Below are 22573 nucleotides of genomic sequence, written 5' to 3'. Positions count from 1 at the left end.
TGAGGCATACGCAAAGTGGGTGCAAGTCCAGAGGACCGGTTTTGTACCCTATACGGTTATCCGTGGGGCTTTAGAAGCATTGCTGCGCTGCCCACTGTTTTTCCGGTTGTAGCCACAATAGTCATCATTAGTATTGGCACTTACACCTACCCCATAGTGGGTGCAAGAGACCCAGGTGAAACCGGGGACCCTTCGTCATATGCACCTCAGACTGGCACGGAAGTCTGGCTACACGCCCACAACAATCTCATGATAGCCCCACAAAAATTGTGCTCAAAAACGCCCATTTCACTGCCAAAGAGATACTGGGGAAGAATCAGCTCCGGATGAAGTCATGATTCGGTCACAATTGACCAATGTTTTCGGGGCGGCGCATGTGAAAGAGCCACAGTGCACATGTCTCGTGACTCGTGCTGCGGCTTCAGTCACAGTGCCCAGTTTCTGCAGCCTGATTGACAGGCAGCGACGGAGAGCGTTCCAGAAAACAGGGGCACGTCGAACCCAGTGGCTGCGTCGAATGCTGCGACTGATGATCACGATGTTGATCTGATGTTGCGTCTTTTTACACGAGACGCCTCCCCTGTTGGATTAGTTTTGCTGTTTAAGTGACTTTTAAATGGGCGAGGCTCCAGTATAACCATCCCATAGCCATGCAGAACACAAGATCATGACTGAATGAGTAAACGATCTTGTAGAATATCAGACTACTAGAACATTCACAGCAAAAAATCAACCTATAGTCAAGAGGCTCCCAATCTCGGTCCTCAAGGCACCCTAACGGTCCAGGTTTTAAGGATAACCATACTTGGGCATGTGACTTAATTAGTACCTCAGTCAATTTGATTTAACCATCTGTGCTCAACCATTGATAGCCTTAAAACCTAGACTGTTAGGGTTCCTTGAAGACAGAGTTTGGCAACCTCTACTATAGGAAATAAGGGCCTGATATAGACCCGCTTGCGAGCACTGAGCGCTCGCAAGCGGGTCGATGGTGCCCAAGTGCGCATGCGCACGACGGAGGCGGCTCCGTCGTGCGCATGCGCGAGACCCAAATAACGACTGCCAAGCCGTCGTTATGGGTCTCGCACCAAAGAGGGCGTGCTGTTGATGGTGATTGACAGCACGCCCTCTTTGGTGGGTGTGCCGGGGGCGTGGCTGTCCAGACGGAGGCATTGCCATGGGAACGCCTACCGTCTGGGGCCGGCCCCACTGACATCACTAGTGATGTCAATGGGAGTGCTTTTGGCTCTGATAGAGCCAAAAGCACTCCTGGGCTTGCAGCAGCGAGACCCTACCACAGGGTCTCGTCGCAAGCCCGATGGTCGCGATGGTCTTGACCATCGCGACCATCATTTTGGTCACTCGCTATAGCTGTGGGTGGTCACCCACAGCTATGCGAGCGGCCAGGAGGCCACTCCAAAATGAAGGAGAGACGGCCCTGATTCAGAGCGAGCGCTCTGTCAGAGCGTCCGGCTCTGAATTAGGGCCTAAGTTCATTAGAACGTTACCAGTGAAAAAGTTAAAAGACCCAAGTGCCAGACTCAATATACTATGAGGAAAAAAAGGGCCACGTGCAGTAAAAGTCCCTTGGTCTCAGATAAATTAGACGGTAATTACCCATTTTCCATGCATGACAACACGCCAGGCACAGAGCTACCATCTGCTCACATCCCTTGATTATTTCTGGAGATGCCTTTTAGTGGTGACTGACCCAGTTCACTATGTGAAATTGCAACATTGTAACACAATAGAATGTATGTACAATAGAATAACTATATAGACAAGAAAATGGGAACTGCAAAAATATCCACAAAACTTGCCGCGCTTTACAGCAGCGGAATCTTCTAATCGGGCATTCGGCCGGCCAGGCGAAGGATGCGAGGCAGGCTACCTTTTCCGGCATTTTAATGCCACGGAAATGGCAATTCGCACCCATCGCCTGCAATTGAAGTCCCCCATAACGTTGTACTTGCAGTGTTTCCAGTTTTGCAAACTTCACCATTTGTACTTTTTACTTTAATGATACTGTAAAAGCAAACGGTTAAGTCTGAGGAAATCTCCAGCTGACACTTATTTGTCAGCAGAGAACAATTTAATTTTAGTTTAACCTGCTTTCCTGATTTCTATTTTAGTGTCTGCCACAAGCATACTATGTATTGTTCATTAAACCTACACTTTAGTAAATATACCCCTAAAGGCGGGCATCCACCACCCGATTAAACAGAGCGATTGAACGATAACAACATCTTTATTTTTCAATCGCTCGTTAATCGGGCACAAATCGGGCATGCAAATATCGGAAATGACCAGCGATGCGCGCTCCCGCTGGTCGTTTCCAACATCAATCATCGCCCGAACATGCTGGTCAATCTGCCGATAACAACATGTTCGGGGATGATGGAGAGTGCCTACACTGAACGACTGATCGTTCAGTGTAGGCACTGCAGGGGTTGGGGAACGACAGTACGATTACGATGTCATAATCGTACTGTCTTCCCTGGGTCGGGTAGTGGATGTGCGGCATTAGGGTTAATGTAATAGCCTGCGGCTTGCAGGCATCGGCAAGTTCCAGGCAGACTCGCCGGGAACAAGTCACCGGCAATAACCCTCAAGGAGCTGATTCTGTGTTGGGAATAAAAAAACATGTAACTGTGAATCTTTAACAAACATGTTGTACTGCAAGGGGTGCAAATACAGTTATTGTTTTTGCATGCAGGGTATATACTGGCTGCTTTCGCATGCAGCCCACAAATGCTGCACAGGGTGACACAGAGCCCTTCTCCTGCAGTGCCACCTGCAGTGCAACATGGTTTTGTCAAGGTGCAAAGTTAAATTTTTTTTTGCTTTGCTCCCAACTCAGAATCAGCCCCTACAGTAAGTACATATGAATGATGACTTTTACATTCGGGTGGATTCGGATTTCTGGAGAACCGAACCGCACATCTCTAGTATAATTTTATGCAGATTGTAGTGTCCATGGGGTATCTTCTGTATTTAGAGTATCATTTGTCCTCAGCAATATACATTTACTATTTTTGCTATACATCTTGATTATTATATTATACAGCTGATATATTAACTATATTAAGTATTAACTAAATGCTGATCATTTTATTTCCTGTGCACTATTATCTGTTACATAAACTTGTTAGTAAAGTATTTTTAACACAGGATGCAGTTAAGATGCCAGCAGTCAAAATCCTGGCTCCAAAATCCCGACATCACTTGAGATGCCGACACCGGCATCCCGTCAGCCGGCATCCTGAATGTAAGCGTAGCATGTGAGGTTAGAGTTAGGCAGCAGACAGGGGGGGTTAGGTTTAGGCTCCACTGGGGGGGGTTAGGTTTAGCCTCCAAGAGGGTAGGTTTAGGCACTAACAGGGATGGTTTGGGTTAGGCTGCAGGGGGAGGGGGCATAGGGTTAGAATGCAGGAAGGGGGATTAGGGTTACGTACCGAGCCACTGTTGGGATTCTCAGCATCGGGATGCCGCTGTCGGTCTTCTGAGCGCCGACATCCCGGCTGCCAGTCTCCTGTATGTATTTAATTTAACACTAATTTGATGCAAAACTACTGATGAACCTTTTTCTTAATCAGTAACGTAGTGCTAACCAATCAGTTGTTTGCTTTTAATTTACAAAACTGGACTATAGAAATAAGAGTTAACATGATTGGCTGCTATGGGACACGTCACTTTCCATGCACACCATACAATTTTATTACATAAGTCTTTATGCCCAATTTTTATCACTATAATGAGTAAGTGGTGTAGTTTTTGTCATAGTTTCCGTCCCTTATTAGTTTATGCCAGGGGTTCCCAACCATGGTCCTCAAGGCACACTAACAGTCCAGGTTTTGAGGATAGCCATATTTGAGCACGGGAGTCTTAATTAGTACCTCAGTTATTTTGATTTAACCATCTGTGCTCAAGCCTGGATATCATTAAAACCTGGACTGTTAGTGTGCTTTGAGGACCGAGGTTGGGAAACACTGGTTTATGACATAGGGCCTCATTAGAGTTGTACACTAATGCTACAGCCGCTGCTGTGTATGTATACGCAGACGTAAAGAACAAATATACACATGTAACAGACGCAGGGGGATGTATGGAGGCGCCCACCTGCGGCTTTGCAAAGCCAAGCTTCTGCATAAAATGTCGCAGCATCTGTGTACAAAGATGCAGCATCGGTCGCAGAACATTCGATTGTCGCAGTCCTGAGTGAGTCTATGGTCCTGCAGAATGGCGGTGGCAACTGAGAGCCATATTTCTATGCATATGGGATCGTAGTCGCAGGGTGTGACGCACCCCTAAAATGGTCATCGCGACATGCCTTCGTTATTTGCAGCCACTTCTCCTAACGCACCCTGTCAATCACATTGCCGGTAAAAAGTTGTTGCGAGCGACTACCGTAATGTAACTTGACGCATGCGCAGTGCAACTTAGACCCATACGCGGTTTACTGATAATCGCTCAAATCCGTAAACATCGGCATTGTTTACAACTCTGAATACTGCCCATAGTTACATAGTTACCAAGATTGAAAGGCTTAGCGACTATCAATTTACACATTCATAAGTTCCGATTGTGTTGATCCAGAAGACGTTAAAGCACAAAACCAAAAAGCAATAGTTACCAGTTTAGCCATAAACGGAGAAATCATTTCGTCCATTCCCCAACATGGCAATATAATTCCCTGAATAAATATTCCCCAAAATATCCTATTTCTGTTTAGAAAAACATCGAAACCATTTATGCATTAAGGAATTCGCCGTCACCACCTCAAGGTAATAATTCTATACATTCACTGCCCTTACAGAAAAGAATCCCTTCCCATGCTATAACAGACTCAGTAGTTTTGTATTACTTTTGCTCATACTTACCTACTCTTCCAGAGCGGCTAGGAGACTCAAGAAAATCGGATGGTGCTCCTGGCCGTCCAGAAGAGTGGACAAGTCTACCGGAGCTGGATGCCACCCACCCGCAGTCGCCCACTTACTGAGCGAAAGTGGGCGCTCCAGTCGCCAAGTGATGCGATTAGCATTGGACAATGGCAGGAACCATGATGGCACAATTGTCATCACGTCCACCGGCCCATCCACTTTCCTATGACACCCCAACTTTCTGATGAACCGATATGGTGGCCACCGATCAGGAATGTTGGCGAAGTTATTTTTGCTGTATACATTCAAATATTTTTGTTAATTAGTCTCTTGTTGACTACTTGTCCTAGCTTTGTCCTAGCTTTTTATTTGGCACACATTTTCTTCTTCTCAGCTGTCCGGAATTGTGTTCGCATAATGTACAACTCAAATTTAGGCTCTTAGGGTTTACGTAAAGGTAAGCTGATGGGAAGAGCACTTTACAGACCAGAACTGATCAATGAATGAGTTTACTAATGGCTACTATCTATATTTGTGTGTAGCAGACATTTAAGCTGGCCGTACACAGTGCGATATGCACCGTGCGACGCGACGGAGGATCCGACATCCGACATATCGGGCGGTCCACAAACATGGTGCGATCGGGTGGATGACCACCCGATATGCCGGCTCCCCCCCCCCCCACTCGCATAGAGCTGCATGGGATCGCACATCGCATCCTCTGATGGACTGTACCTGCAGTAAGATCTGGGGGTGCGTTGTACGGCCCCACGGGTGCGCGTTCTGTCCGATATCATGCTCATACATGGTACGATAGAGCAGCCAAATCGTACCAATCCGTCAGATCGGCTGCTTTATCGCACTGTGTATGGGCGCCTTTACAGTACACGGTGTTGGCTTATCATCTGCATTCCTTTGGAATAAATCTGTTATGTTACAATGGCCTCAAACAGGATGTACCTTTTTTGATTACTGTATATAACAGGACTATTAAGCCGCCCATACACAATGCGATTTGCACCTTGCGACGCGACGGGGGATCCGACGGCCGACGTATTGGGGCGGTCCCCACACATGGTGCGATCGGGTGGCTGATCACCCGATATGCCAGCACCCCCCGCCCCCACCCGCATAGCGCTGCATATGATCGCACATCGCAACCCCAAATCAACTGTACATGCAGTAAGATCTGGAGGTGCGATGTACGACCCCCACGGGTGCACGCACTAGCCGGTATCATGCCCACACACGGAACGATATAGCAGCGATATCGTACCAATCTGTCATATCGGCTGCTTTATCGCACTGTGTATGGGCACCTTTAGAGTAGGCATTTGAAGGAATCGAGCCACTTTAAAAGCTCTCCCCATACCTGTACATACAGCCAGTATACTAATGTGCAGCATGGGTCTAGAATGAATACGGAGTAGCTGACTTACAGTAACTAATAATAAGGCTTTATGTTTATGATTAAAAAAAAACCACACTCATAAACTCTATGCTCTATTCATCTATATAGTTATGGATTTATGGATAGTCCCCCTCTCTCTCTCTCTGGGGTATACTTACTAAAGTGCGGGGTTTTAGAAGTGGAGATGTTGCCCATAGCAACCAATCAGATTATAGCTATTATCTTCTAGTAGGTGCTAGATGAATGTTAAGTAGAATCTGATTGGTTGCTATAGGCAACATGCAACATCTCCATCTCTTAAAATCCGCACTTTAGTAAATATACCCCGCCATCTCTATTTGTTTTATATATATATATATATATATATATATATATATACACAATCATACACACCAGGTACCATAAATACAATACAATATATATGAATGCCCATCCTAGTACACCATGAGACTAATGTGCAAGCCTCTCTATAAAAAAGAATCAATGTCTTTCAAATCCAGGACATGTGAGTACTTATCTGCCGGGTCTTTGTGTGATCATACAATGCAATGTTCCGCCTCCTTGTATGCTGCCGTGCTGCACAAACAAATATGGGAACTGGTGTGAATTTCAAGAATCAGCTGCTACAATAATGACAGAATTCATCTTTTAACTCGGTGGTACATTTCTTGGCACGAGAGACCTCCAGGTTTCCGGTTCAGTCCCTGTGATTCTGTGTTGCAAAATTGAGACGAGAGACTCAGCAAGTGTGTGATCTTATTAGAATCGTTGGCAGGGTACCCTCTAATCCTCGCAAACTAATACCTCCTCTACTCCACGTGGGAGAAGGAACCCACCATGATATTTTGAATACAATAAAACTCACAAAACCCTCAGCAATCTTTCACATCGCTGTACTGACATTTATCCTGCGACGTGATCAGTGGAAGTAACACAGCGACTGTTTTATTGACATTGCCGACTCTATCTCTGCTCCGGAGATTATTTGGCTATGCATCCTTTTTTTTCACCCCCACCTGTTTTAATATGGATCTTGTTTTGCAATTTATGATGCTCTTAGCAATTACAGGGGGCATGCGCTGAGAACGGAAAATCGATCTCCAGTGTGTAAATGGGATATTTTAAGTCAAGGCTTTAATCTGACTCGTATAAATGTCTTTTCCTATATTGATTCAGTAGCTGAAAAAAGGGTTATATCTACTTAATAAAATATAGGAGGAAGATTCCCTGCTGAGTACTTGAAGGAGCAAGCCAGCTTCTTTCTATGTAAATAGTGGGATTTTCTTTTAAAGACTTGTTACAGGATGATTTAATCAGCAATGTATCCGTCCTTAGTACAATGGCAGGCAGCAAAGCAGATCATCACTGATATATTCATTTTACGAGTGTTTTTTTTTTTGTCTACTGATGTAACTGAGCTTGCGCTGTAGTAAGGATAACATGAAACATATTTCTTTTGTAAGTTAGAGGGAAGATTTCTTACAAGATTTTCTCATTATATGGTTTGATACATCTCCCCACAAATGCCAAATACAATTTTTATCTTTGAAATCCACATTAGTCCATGTCAGCATGGTTGCCTGTTTAACAAGGCAGCCTCAGTTGCGGGCAGGGCAGCTGATGAGCAATACTAAGCCAATACAGCCTCGATGCTTGTTAAATAAGTTTCCCAATGAAAACGAAAGCTAACGCTGGCAGTAACCCCTTCACAGAGGAGACCTTTTCACCGCTGTAGCCCCTTATAAAATGGAAAAAAGAAGAGTGGCCTGCATGCTCGGAGAAGCCAGGGCCTCTTGTGAGCGCACCCTGCCACAGCTAGTCCTGCTCACAGTCAATTAACAGTACAGGATTCTGAAGCATGTCTTCTCTAGACTACAAATTATTAACTAGTGATGAGTGTCTCGGCTGTGGCTCGGTTCTTCCTGTCAAGTTCAGATCCAAAAAGTAGGACACATGTCATCTTTCAGAGGACACACGTCATCTTTCTGGAAATCTAGTCTCTCTTGTGCATTGGATTACATATAATGTATATACGATTCAAAACACACGAGAGATGAGATTTCCACAAAAATGACATGTGCCTTATTTACTAAACCAAACTTGAATGGAAGATCCGAGCTAAAACCGAGCCGCTCATCTCTACTATTAACCCAACCTGAGCAGAGTGGCTTCAATTAAGGAAGGACAAGGAAGACACTAACACAGTGGTTCCCAAGCTGTGCTCCGTGGCACCCTGGGGTGCCTCGGGACACTTGCAGGGGTGCCTCAGGTTGGTGGTCCAGCACCAAATCAAATTATTTATGGTCAATGTAATGTAAATATGTGGACAAACAGAAGCACAAACCTGTCCACCACCACATAAATGAACCTGAGGATGACAGATAAGCGCAATTTACTTAATTTTTTTTCTCAGTAACAAACTTTTGGCTTAGGGGTGGTGGGAAAACAATACTGATACTCTAGGGTGCAATGATGGAAAAAAGTTTGGGTAGCACTGCACTAAAATTTTTAGTACCCATCTATAACCTTTGTAAATTTTTGTACATGTTGTATTAGTAGTGGCACATTGGAATTTTTTTTGGCTTGTAATGTTGAACATCTGGCACCTGAAGAGAAAAATGTTGCCTACCCCTGCTCTAGAGAATGAAGAGTAAGTATCTATTTTATAATTCCATGTTACACTTTCTGTTTATTTAGGAGTAAGTGCTTGTGCGTCCCTGTGCCTTAGATATTATTATTTTTTTCACTTTTAAAACAAGGTAGCTCTTCCGTTAAAATGTCAGAAGGATTTTGGCCAGCTTAAAAGAAGGCCAAAAAGTCTTAATAAAAGCTTCTTCTATCATAATAACAAAGATAAAAAAAAAGTTAAGAGCGTACATGAAAATGAAAGCATAAAGGTCTTTGAAAAATTTATACACCAGTAGAATTAATACTGTCATACAGCTATGTGTCAAAAGACCCAGCAGAGAAGAATATTAATCTATTTTAAAAAAAAAATCAAAGGTTTTCTTCTTTGAGTGTAAAGAAACAATTTGAATAATTTTTGACCCTTCCTGCAAAAGTCGGTGGGTCAAATTGAACCTACTATTAAAATTCTGTAATATCTTCCTTTCGTTAGCATTTCAAAACGCAATTTAAATATTCTCACAGCTCTTTTTTTTTTTTAATAAACTTAACAATTTAAATATTCACAGAGCCTGCTTTTTTTTTTTTTTTTTTTTTAATAAACTTAACAAAATTCAGGTAATTTTCTTCAACTTTCTTGATTGAAGGAAGGCAATAGGTGCAGATATAAAATAGATGTACAGCTACAAGCAAAAGAAATCAATTATATATAAGAAATAACATAACACATGGAATGAAATTAATCAAAATTTTCTAGTCTAGGATTCTCTACTCTGCTACCTGGAGGCTACGAATGTAAATGAAAAAAGCAACATTCTCCTGCCGATAAGAGAAAAAATTAATAAAAATGTTTCCAACCTACAAGATCCCCTGATGCAAACTCATGTTAAAAAGTGAGTGGCTGCGGGAGGAACTTTACTCATTTAAAATAGATTTTTAGAAGCTGGAGAAATAGGACTTTTATTCTTGCTGTTAAGCTCAATTACATAAGGCTTATGCGGTCTTGCAATGTCCATAGAACTGACATGCATTCATTTAAATGCTCTGTGGGATGTACATTACAGGAGCCATGCTTGTGAGTTCCTGTGGTGAGGGACCGTTAGACGTGTCTGTGCGTTTTCTCCACCTATATACAGTATCTCTATGAAGGCTTCCACTTGGAGCTATGTAACATTGTGCGAGAAGATATTTTTAGAATGTAGCGCATGTTCTGTCTTCTTACAGCAGTAATGGGCAAACTGATACATGTCATGGGCCTGCATGGGCAGCCCTCTTACCTTCAAAAGGGCCGAACAAGATTAAACAATACAGATGTGGCCACATACACGTTTGCTCAAATGGTGTATGTGGTGGGATGACTAAATTGCAAAGTTTGTGGCGCGCCAAGCAGGACTTTTCGGTGCACCACGGACTTTAGTGACTTAAAGTATCCATCCCGCCAGAGACTTTTTCTTAAAATATGCTTCTTATTGGCATCACTAATATGACAAAAGTACAATGCAAGGATACCCTGACTACTGATGCTGACATTAAAGGGACTTCGTGGGTGACAGAGGGGCCTATTCATCATCGGAGACGGCTGCGAGGGATACTTAAGTGTCCAACTTGCAGCGGGGGAAACTTTGCACCGGAGCAATTCATCATTGCTCCAGTGCGGGGACAGGTGGTCCGAACAGCAGCTGTCCCCTCGGTTAGTATCGCAGTTACAGAAGTAGCTGCATTACTTACGTCCTCCCCATCGGTGCGGCTACCCATGTGTGACCCGGGGCCACGCATGCGCAAAGCCACTGGGGAGGTAGTGAGAAGGCGGCGGAGGGATTCAGTCGGACCCCTCTTTGCATCCCCGGAACTCCTTCCCATAGGAAGGAGCGGGGACCCGAGAACGAGCGCCAATCAGTTTTTCGGAGTTTGCTGAATATCAGGTGGTCCATTTGGGACCCCTGATGATGAATGGCCCGGTAACTAAAATATGTGGAAACTAGCATTTCCGCATGGTTACCGGGCCATTTATCGATGATGAATAGGCCCCTCAGTCACTAATCTGGTTAAAATGGAGAAAAAACTTTTGATACAAGGGATCCGCACAATTGCCTTGCACCACGTGACCTTATACCGTTTCCTTTGGACAAAAGTTATAATCTAGTGTCCCTGGTACAATGTAAGTGACTTTGGTCCTGATTCAAAGACGGATACTAATGCGATTGCAGCTGCGATTTTCTTCGGACTGCAGCTGCGAAAGTATGTTAATAGTTCTAAAGCTTACCCAAGTTTAGGGCCGCCGACTGCTGCCTTCTCATCTGCGTCCGACGTTGCGTACCAGCATAAATCTCTGTAACATTGATGCACATCGACCAGCCATGCAGCCCTTGCAGCAGGTCAGACCTGTCTCGAATACAGCGCCTCTCCTGACACACAGAACGCTCTCATGCTGCATATGAGATCGCAATGGCTAATTTATGCACGCCCCTGTAACTGCGAATAATGTTAAGACACACCCGTTTTATAACCATTCTACGGTTCCTCCCCCAGGCATTTCAAACAAGTGTTACCAGCTGTAGCTAATAAATCTTACAATAAAGCAGGATGATGCTGGGGGCTGCAGGTGAAGGCACGGATTGCTGCATGTGGCCCTTCAGCTGCCTGTTGTCCATTAGTGTCTTAATGGGACTTTTCCCTATATAAAGCCATTGACACGGTGATAATGTCCTGTTATTGTCATATTTGAGCAGTGACGATGGAATCAGTGCTAATCAGACAATCGTGACAATGCTAGTTCGTTAGACACAGTGTTATCCCAATTGTAAAGCACAACAGAAAATAATGCCGTCATATAAGTAAATGTTAATAATAATTATCCATGTATAATATATATATATAAGGCTAATAAATATTTGGCTAAAAAAAAAAAAGTTATCTAAATAGTTAGTTCTGATGTCATTGCTTATAATTAGAGATGTGCAGACTCGGATTGGTTCAGATTTTCCCCCCAAATTCATATCTTTCCCACCTGATTTTCCCACCAAAAACGTTATATTTCATGGACAATCATCATCTCTCATGGACCTTTGTCCATGAAAGATGATGTTTGTCCATGAAAGACGACATTTTGCCTCTCTCTGAGACTTGAATTTTGGCGGGAAAAATCAGAACTTGGCGGATCCGAGCCTGCACATCTCCACTTATAACCAAGGAGTTCCGATGGCGTAATTTCAGTGTTCAACATTATAATGAATAACGCAGCCCCTATTGTACAATATAAAGGAAATTAGAAGAAATATTAGTGAGCTGTTACCAGAGCCGTAACTAGACTTTTTGGTGCCCTGTGGCAGAAAGAGCATTGGCGCCCCCCTCATTTTTCAAAGGGACATAATGCACCTTAAAAAGGGCCATGGCTTCATGGGGAAGGGCCAGGGAAGAGATAGGAGAGGCCAGGAGATGCTGGGGATGAAATAAGAGGAAGCTACAAGCAAGAATGATAATAAACAGAAATTTGACAGGCTCAAATAGCGCCCCCTGATCTATGGTGCCCTGTGCGATAGCACCGGCCGCACTGCCCTAGGTACGGCCCTGGCTGTTACAAAGCACTGTGCATATGCAGTATATGGTGGTTACCAAATTGTGTTGTTAAAGTATAATATACTTAGAATGTAGACTACATAATGCCACATATTAGTAGGACTATCATACACTATGGACAGAGCTCTAGAATACAGCTTATTTTGTCAGTATTTTTGTTGTGATATTTATTTAATTGATTAATTTGGTACTTTTCATCAATCTATTCATTGTACTGCATGTGAGTTTGTCATACCTGATCAGAATCCAGCCTGATTGGATCCGATTAGATTCTATGATAGGCCGGGTACGGTCAATAACTCAATACTGGACAGAGATGAGATTAAATCCCAGGAATCTTTCTGCGTTGGGACAGAAAGGTATTATCCTTCCAATAATGCTGACATGTTTTGTTGTCATTTCAATCAGCAATAAATAGATCTGGCATAGACTATTTCTAGCTAATTGTTTGTCAACTTGAATAGCCTCTGCTGTTATGGGTTAAAGAGGTTGTGATGATCCAATGTATTATGGCAGCATTCTGTTCCAACAGACTATTTCACTGCAATAAAGCAGGAAATAATATAAATAAAAATAACATTTGATTTTACAACCTGCAGGTCAAGCAGGTTATGTGATGAATTTTATTTTTTTTGTCTTGTAAATATATTTTTTTATTTTTGCTGCAAATAATGAAGAGCCTATACTCAATTATGGAGTAAAACTGATCTTATTTAAGGAATATAGGGCCTGATTCAGAGCCACTCGTAAGCGGCAGCTCGTTCGCTCCGAGCGATGTTTGCCCAACTGCACATGCGTATGGATCGTTATATGCATGTGCGAACCAGTCAGTGCTGCCGAAATTCATGTGCTCGCAAAATAGCGAATGCCTGCTAATTTGAGTGACAGAATGAGGCATATGTGGGTGGTAACAGGGGAAGGTGCTTGAAAACGGGGAGTGGAGGTCCGATCGCAGGCGTGCTTAAAGGTCAAAACGGGCGTTTTATGGGTGTGTATATTTAAAACAGCAGCGTCATTGACCACGTCACTGGGTTTTTTTTAAGCCAGTACTGCTCGCAAAATTGTGGTAGCAAAAACCAACCACAAGAATAGCGAGCAGCTCATACCCTGTTCGATGTACTCGATTAATCTAATAAATAGCGGACATGACGTAGGATGCGAGCGGCCAGGGGGCGTAGTTTCCCAAAAAACGACCACAAGTTTTGTTCGCTCGTTCAGACCTAGAGGCGTCAACAGACCGCAAACAGCGAACGGTTCATTTGAATAGCCATCCCTATTTTCAGGACGAGCGAGCGCTAATTGCGTCCGGCTCTGAATCAGGCCCATAATTCACTTGTTACTTAAATGTTGTGAAGTGAGACCACACACTTTTCTTTTTTTTGATTTATGTATTTAGTAGTTTTTATTGTATTATTTACAATGTTTTTACAATGTAAATTTATTATGTATTTAAAAATCAATAAAAATGTATTGGATTAAAAAAACTGATCTTATTTAAAGCATCATTAAAACACAGAAAACAGAATTAAAATTTTTGGATTTGAACCACGCAGGTAAAAAATACATATCAAGCAGGGTAAAAGAGTGGAGGCGTGAACCAGTGGAGTAGTTGCCCATAGCAACCAATCATTTTTTTAGATAGCATTTGTCAAGTACAGTCTGTAAAATGTCAGGTATAAGTTCATTGGTTGCTATGGGCACTTCTCTACTCTTTTTACAGTGCTTGGTACCTCTCCCCCTTTATAACACTCCAGCTCCATCCCCATCTTTAGGACAATGTCTCGATGGAACGTGATGTAGATCAAAAAGCAGGGACTGCAGTCGCTTACACTGAAGTGACACACTGGCCCCCACCCCACGCATGACTCCAGCAATCCACACTGTGTATTTCTGCAATGCTAGACTTTCAGGCTGTCAGTCGCTCTGTTTAGGTCTGAACTACATAGAAAGTGATATCTGAGCTGCCAATAGGGTGATATAAATATAATGACAAAGTTAATAGAATGTCAATAAGATAGGTAAGTAAAATAAATGAATAGGACTAGTATACGCTAAAAGCTAAACAAATTAAATCATTCAACTCATATATAGTTATATTGCTATAAATGGAATTACACAATAACATCACTACAATATAACCTTTCTGCTACCTGAGCCCTCTTCTAGAAGGCATTGAGATGAAATAGCAATATTATGACATTAATGTGGACACACAGACAATCTCCGATTAGTCCTACAGTATTTATTGACTTCCATCATGGCCATAAGGATAGATAGGTCCCCTTAACAATGTGGTCGATAATTCACATGAATGAAAAGTGTTATATACTGTAGTGATGCCAGTGTCCAGTGGATGGACACTTACAGTTGGTCTGACCAGTTAGAGGAGCATTCCTTCTTCGGGGGGGAAGAGAGATGTATCAAACCTTTGTGATAGTGTAAGTGAATTTGCCCATTGCAACCAGTAAGCTTCCATTTGCCATTTTGTAGACTGTGTTAGATATATGAAAAGCTGATTGTTGCTATGGGCAACTCCTGCACTTTATCTCTCTGCAAAGTGTGGTACATCACCCCTATGGTAGCCAGCTGCCGAGGAGATGAAGAGCACACGTTGGACGTATTTAATACCCCTTTTACACCAGAGCTAAAACCCGGTTTATTGCAGGGTTAACGGGTAGCTCCTTGGTGTAAAAGGGGACAGGGTTGAATTCTCCGGTTGAGTGACCCGGTAATCCAACCCAGGTAACTTGCAGGATTTAACACGGGAATGACTTGTGAAACCCTGCAGTGTAAACGGCACGATCCGAGTCACGATGACCTGGAGCGCGCCACATGCTGGCCGATTGGCTGACTTCAGTGGTGCTTGGAGATGGCGTCATCTCCAAGCGTCCACTTACACGCCGGAAAAGCCGGGTCACTGCAGATCCGGCTCCGGTGTGAACGCTGGCGCCGAATCGGGACTATCCTGGGTCAGCGCTGGGTAAATTCCAGGTCTGATGCGGTTTGGAACCCTGTTCCAACCTCCGGGTCAGACCCGGAATTTAGGTGTAACAGCGGTATCAGTAATGAATAAGAACGTCTGTTACTTTATGTATATTGTTCAACTTTATAACATGAATGCAGTTGTCTTTTTGAAATAGGTATTATGATCTAAATCTGGCTATTCTACTACTGTATAGTGTTTTGTTCCACATCGTCGTTATTATTATGTATTGTATCTGTTTCTATGGATAAGGTAAGTGTGCAGGTTGAGAGCACTTACCTTCCCATCATTGCCTTCTAACATCACATCACGTGGATATATTGCATACTTCTTCAGGTAGTAAGATAAGTCTGTACACAGCACCGTACACTGTATATGGCACATAGGTAATAGTTCATTTGAGTTGATTGGTGTTGGCTTTCTTTGTGGTGGGAAAGGACGCTTGCAGTCACTACTCTGTCTTTGTAGCTTGAGGTGCTCTCCCTTCCAATACATGGCTTAGGATGATTCTACCCTACTGGGGTCAGCGGCACCACCGATCCAGGTGAGCCTCATATTGTGTCATTGGTGTGGGAGGTGGATAAGTTGAGTGGGGTAATGGACTGACAGCTGGCCCCCTATTTAGGAGAACATAGCGAGTATGCAGATGGTGGTATTGCTTAGTGGCGCCGCTCTTTCTGCACACCACCATACTTTGTCTGTCCCCTCTTTCTTCTTCATTTAGATAGTTTCTGAATATTTAAATAAAGAAATTATAAATAGTTTGTTCCCTTATACAAGTCTCTGTGTCGTTTTTTCATAATGGTTATGGTTAAGAAGCTTACCTTGTACTGGTAGGAGGGGGCATGTATCAGACGATGGGGAGTTTAAAAAATAATACACAAAAGGGCAGGTACCGTACAAATGCTTCAATTTCAAAGTGCCGTCCTTAGAGGTATACTGTACATTAAACAACACTCCTAAGTAGCTGTACAGTGGGGTCTCGTGAACCCTTATTTTCTAGCCTTGAGAGTGCCCAATAGTTGTCAGGAGCATAACTGCAGGTCAGGTACCACCACTGGCCCCTTTAATTCTGCTGTCTGTATTTATACTCATCAGATTATCTGAAGCATTATGTCATACTGGTGGCAGTTGGTGTGGTTCCCCTATTTGAATTTTGGACTGTGCTGCAGTCCCACCTCTGGAGCTGCCATTGTGACATCCAGTCATGGGATCACCACTATGTCTAGTTATACCCCACGTCACTTGTGTCCCCTGGGTATAAGAAATACGAATTGTCCATTGGAGGTCTCCACCCCTTATACAGCTTGTCTAATATTGGAGATGTGCGGGTCCGGATTTCTGAAATGCAAACACACCCGAATTTAGGGGTTCCGACTCCCGAGGAGAACCAGCTCAAGGTTCGCATTCACTTTTGTGCCCGGTTCGAACCGAGCCCCAATTGCGATCTGTTGCCGGTTTGGAACTCGGATTTAAAAACCGAACTCGGGTTTTGGATTCAGACATTTTAGCTGTTTTTATCTATTTCTTTTTTATCTCTATTGTTTTTTTTTTATTTTTATCTGAATCCAAAACCAAAACACTTGAGGGTGGTTTTGCAAAACTAAAACACAAAGATGAACCAGATCCAAAACCAAAACACAATGATGAAACCAGATCCAAAACCAAAACACGGAGGTCTGTGCACATCTCTATCAATAATAGAGAGGATTGGGAAAGCAAATAATTATTTCCAACTCAGAGGTCATCTGTGTTCTACTTTGCATCTATCAGCGCCGTAACTACAGTTACCGGTGCCTGGTGCAGGCCACGCCCCATCTGCATGATGTCACACGAAGGGTGCATGGCGACAGCCGCCGGTATACACAGCAATGCCTGGAGCATCCTCAGGATGCTCCAGGGTGCTGTAAGGGCAGTGTTGGGCACCCTGCTAGCCCATACTTGCCTACCCTCCCGATTTGGTCGGGAGCCTCCCGAAAATCGGGTGCCGCTCCCGACCTCCCGGGAAAGCAGGCAAGCCTCCCGCAATCAGTGACACGTCCGCCCCCTCCCTGCACTTACTATAAAAATCCCGGCAGCGGAGGGGCCAGTGACACGATTCGCGCTTAATCGCCTCACAATGCCTTAAAAACCGGCATTGCAAAGAGGGGGCGGAGCCACGATGACGCAATCGCGATTACACGCCCCCGCGCTCCGCCCCAAAATGCACGTCACCGCTGGGCCAAGCCCCCTTTTCGCCGCGACCCGCCCCCCGCCGAGAAAGCCCGACAGCTCCCTCCCGGAAGGAGGGAGTGAAACGTCGGCATGTATGTGCTAGCCAGATGCAGGGACCATGGGTGAGCAGCGGTGCCGCCCACAGAACCCTGCACTCTGTACCGCCGTACCACTCGCACACCCCCAGTTACGGCCCTGGAATCTATAAATAACTTAAAAACTGTTTTGGTATGTGCTATATTTCCACCATAAGGCAATAGTAAAGTAATAACAGTGATGTGCTGCTCATATTATCCGTCGAGGAGTGTGAATTTAAGCTGTGACATTTTTTTCAGAGCACAAAACAGCAACGTTACATAATTAGGTGTCTGAATTCTATTTTAAGGGCCCCTGGAGGATGCTATTGAGGATGATGAAGATTGCATGTCTGAGGAAAATGTTATTGTCTCAAAAGAAGATTTTCCACTAGAAGAAAGTTTCACATCAGAGTTCGAGCCAGAGAATATGACCTGTGAAGATGTGGAATATTTCTGTAACAAAGGTACTGTACTAACACAATTACAAGTCTTTTTGTGACGTCGTAGTGAGGTTTTGGCCAGTTCTGTGGGGTCTCTGTGATTTGTACTCCTCAGCAGTGGTGCCTTGTGTGCTCTAGCTATTTTAATGGTCGGTAGTGATTTATTAGTACAGGTACATATTCTGTGGACCTGAATTAATGTCACACAACAGAATGATGTATTAATATTACATTTAGGTGCAAATTTGCCCTAACAGCCAATGAGCAAATTGTGCCTATGCCCATCTTCACCTAAACAGATAGAAGCTCACTTGAGAGCGGTTGCTATGGTTTTGTATAAATAACCCAAGATATCAGCCATTGGGAATTTAGCCCGATATCTTTCCTTTTGTATTTGTATATAAATATTCTTGCTACAAGGTCCTATCTAGGCCATATGATGGAGCTAGTAAGTCAGTTGCAGAGTTCACTATTTAGTTCAGTTGCCATTAATTTCTTCTCTTCTCCATTATCCCTTTCTGTCCTTCCAGAGCCCTCCTACAGCGTATGACTTCATTTGGGATTTGTGGGGGTGGGGATATATCAAACCTTCTAAATAGGACAGGTGCAGCAGTTGCCAATCAGTAGTGGCCAATTAGCTTCTAGCTATCATTTTATAGAATGTACTTGTTCAATGCTAGTGATAAGCTGATTGGTTGCTCTGGTCACAACTTAACCACTAGAAGATTTGATAATTCTCCCCCTTGGACATGTCAGCAAATACTGTAGCTAAAACCAAAGGCAGAGATTTGACAGACATACACCTTAAGTTTGCTTATAATATATACTGTACATAGAGGGCCTGATTCAGAGCCGCTCGCTCTGACAGGGCGCTCACTCTGAATCAGGGCCGGGTTTTTGTTTTTTTTTGGAGCGGCCTCTTGGCCGCTCGCATAGCTGTGGGTGATCTCCCACAGCTATAGCGAGCGGCCATGATGATGGTCGCGATGGTCAAGACCATCGTGACCATTGGGCTTGCGACGAGACTCTTGTGGTAGGGTCTCGTTCCATCGCAAGCCCCAGAGAGCTTTCGGCTTTAAAAGTGCCGGAAGCTCTCCACTGACATAACTCGTGATATCAGTGGGGCCGCCCCCAAACAGCAAGCTTTCCCCCGGGGACGCCTCCGTTTGGGCAGCCACCCCTCCGGCCCGCCCACCAAAGGGGGCGAGCTGTCACTCAACATCGGCAGCTCGCCCCCTTTGGTGCGAGACCCGGAGCGACGGATTGCCCGTCGCTAACCGGGGCTCACGCATGCGCACGACGGAGCCGGCTCCGTCGTGCGCATGTGCTGTGGGCCACCATCGACCTGGTTGCGAGCGCTTGCGACCGGGTCTGAATCAGGCTCTGAGTCCTTTGTTCTAGATGCAATTAAGCTAAGACAGACCCTATACATCTGCAAGACCACCAAAAGTGATGAACATTTTTGTGCACACTTTAAAAATGGCTGAAGAATGGGTGTTTGAGAGGGAGAACCTATGAGAAGCCACAGTGTCAGTGACTCTAGCCTCTCATTGGAGGAGAGATGTATCAAGCTTTCAAGATAGATCAAGTGGAGAAATTGCATATAGCAAACCAATCAGCTTGTAGCTAGCTATCATTTATCTAGCACAGTTTATAAAATGACAGTTAGAAGCTGACTGGTTGCTTTGAACAACTTTTTCACTTTATCTCTCTCCAAGGCTTGATACATCTCCCCTCTCTAGCTCACACCAACCTCCAAAATGTTACCTGCTCAGGTTTCTGGTGAGGCTGTAACACTAATCACAGAGCCATGGGAGAATGGCTGCCCGGGGCAGCCCCCTTAGGAGGGAGAGCGGCTTTAAGTCTTGTCTTTCCATAACCACATCATAAATGTCATATGTAATATTTAACAAGGAAGATAGAATAAAGCATGTTTATAGTAGTAGATATGTATATGTATACAATATGTTCAGCGTTATCTTCTTTAATTAGTCTGTGTCTCCCATAGATCTTTATTTGATGCTCTGGTTTTTTTTTTCATTGCTTTATTATTGTTTTGCTTCAGTTCTGTCTCTTGCACCACTTGTACTGTATATGTCGCCGGATCGGTGTGGTCCTAAAGGTCAGACAGGAAGGTGTTAATGAAAAGTTACATAAGTTGCAGCTTACTGCAGGAGATCATGGCCGTTCTTATTTCCGCTGTTACATTTTCCCTGGGAACGAAAATTAATAATTAAAAACTGTTATTAAAGATACATATGTTACTGGGGCTCTTTAAATGGAAATCTGCACAATTCAATATTTATGTCCTGACTCACCATTTATCTGATGAACTTTTCTGTGTATTTCTGGTGGAGTATACATTGCTGCTGCTTGTACAGTATGCTGGAGAGCTCTGCCAACATGAAACAAGCCTGATAATATGGTAGAGGGGGTGTAGTAGGTATTACCGCCGGCCGCATGTCCGGCAGTTCAAATCCCGACAGCGGCAGCCCGGCAAGGGTGAAAATCCCGATCGTCAAAAGGTAAGTATCGCTAACCTAATTCTACCCCCTAATCCTCCCTTAGGGGTGCCTAACCCTAACCTCCCCATGTGCCTAACCCTAAACCCCCCCTAAGTGCCTAAACATAACCCCCCCCCTTCCCCGCAGCCTAAACCTAAGTCTCATGGGGGGGTGCCTAACCCCCCTTCCCCTGACCTAGACCTAACCCTCCCGGGAGGGGGTGCCTATCCCTAAGTCCCCCCGGGAGCCCTAAAACCTAACCCTCCCCCCCCGCGGCTGTCCACACCCAGCGCCTGGCTTACCTTCATTCAGTATGCCGGGCGTCGGTCTTCTGGCGTAAGGATAATGACAGGCGTCGAACTTTTCGACGCCTGTCATTAGTACCACGCTGGGATTAGAGAGCCAGGAAGCCGGCAGTCGGTATTTAGACCGTCGCCTTCCTGACTACATCCCGGTAGAGGATGTAGTTTAAATCCCGGCTGTCGAGAGGTCGGCGCTCAGAATGCCGGCGCCGGAATCCCGACACCAGTCAGAATCCCAGCGCCAGCATCCCAACAGTAAGTAGTGGGGTTAGGGGTTATGCAAGGGTTAGAGATAGGCACTGGGGGGGAATTAGGTTTAGACTGTGAGAGGAAGGGTTAGGTTTAAGCTGCGGGGGGGAGGAGGGTTAGGATACTTACCGACCGGTGTCGATATCCTAACCCTGTCGGGATGCCGGCATCATGATTATGATCACATACCGTACCCAACCCTATGGTAGAGGTCTTTCAGTTGCTCTTTCCTTCTCCATTCACTGTAACAGGGCAATTATGCACTCTGTACCAGTCCCACTCCGCAGAACATGTGACGGTCCGATATCACAGAGAGGCGGTTGGTCAGGAGTAGCCATGTCCTAAGTACGTACCATTGAGAGTTTATCTAGGCTGCAGAATACCCAATTTACCCAATATAAAATGTTCTGCCCCTGAACTTCCACAAGATCATACATGTCTACTTTTAAATTCTCCTCTCCACAGCTAACCACTTTGGGGGTGGTGTACGGCTCTTTACATTAGAGGGTCCTACCTGTCGCAGCAAAATGTTGTGAATCGTGGATCTGTGAGGAAGGGGCGGGACTAAAATGACGTGATTGGCCTAATTCTAGTCCCCCCCCTCCCTATGGACCAGCGTTATTATCTCTCCATCCTGCTCACTTCACTAGGCAATGGGTGGGTTGCAGGAGATCCACCCACTCTTCCGCGGATGTGGGGGACTACCTGAAAAATTGTAAGTCTTCCGCACCTTCCAGGAGAGTAGGTAATTATGCACCTGATTAACTATTGGAGAACAGGCTCCCACCCCCTATTCAGTTCAGTCATTTAGCCCAGATAACTGCTATTGAGGATTAAGTGGGAAGTTCGGGAACAGAGCATTTTGTTCTGGTTCATGTTGGAGGGGCTGGTAACACAGTTTTATTTAAGAAAAAGAACCCAGCAATAAATCTCATATTTGCTGGGATGAAGAGTTTCACATTAAAGGGAGCAGATGAATAACTGCCCAGAAACTTGGTATCCTTACATCAGCCAACACCAAGTATCGTAATTCTATTTGTTATAAGGCAGGGTGCTTTACAGATTCAGCCTAAATAAATAAATATTTGAACTTGGAAGAAAAGCTAATTTGACTTTGTATGTTACCTTGCTGTGGGAGATGTTTGTGCAAATCGCCTATAAGCTTATTGACCGGAATCTCTGACTCCTTGTTTTCTCAGGATATGTCTAGAATAAGGACACTGATTGATCACTGATTACAGCTGATTGAACGCCCCTTGTGCTAGCAGCTGGTAGACCCTCCCTGCAGGCTCAACGTTATCTTTCCTTGCCT

The 22573-nt window shown here is 44.4% G+C and overlaps 1 protein-coding gene across 1 annotated transcript in view; it reads left to right on the top strand.

The window, feature by feature from the left end:
* Window positions 1-22573, top strand: part of ZFPM2 (zinc finger protein, FOG family member 2) — a 456010-nt gene that overhangs the window by 56810 nt on the left and 376627 nt on the right. Inside the window, exon 2 of the mRNA XM_088442586.1 lies at window positions 18075-18230. Within this exon, the coding sequence (XP_088298712.1) occupies window positions 18075-18230 (156 nt within the window). The remainder of the gene's footprint in view (window positions 1-18074; window positions 18231-22573) is intronic.

This window comes from Taudactylus pleione, unplaced genomic scaffold, assembly GCF_031769625.1.
Source record: "Taudactylus pleione unplaced genomic scaffold, aTauple2 ptg000314l, whole genome shotgun sequence".
NCBI classification, from domain to species: domain Eukaryota; kingdom Metazoa; phylum Chordata; class Amphibia; order Anura; family Myobatrachidae; genus Taudactylus; species Taudactylus pleione.
This window is presented reverse-complemented; position numbering and strand designations above follow the sequence as displayed.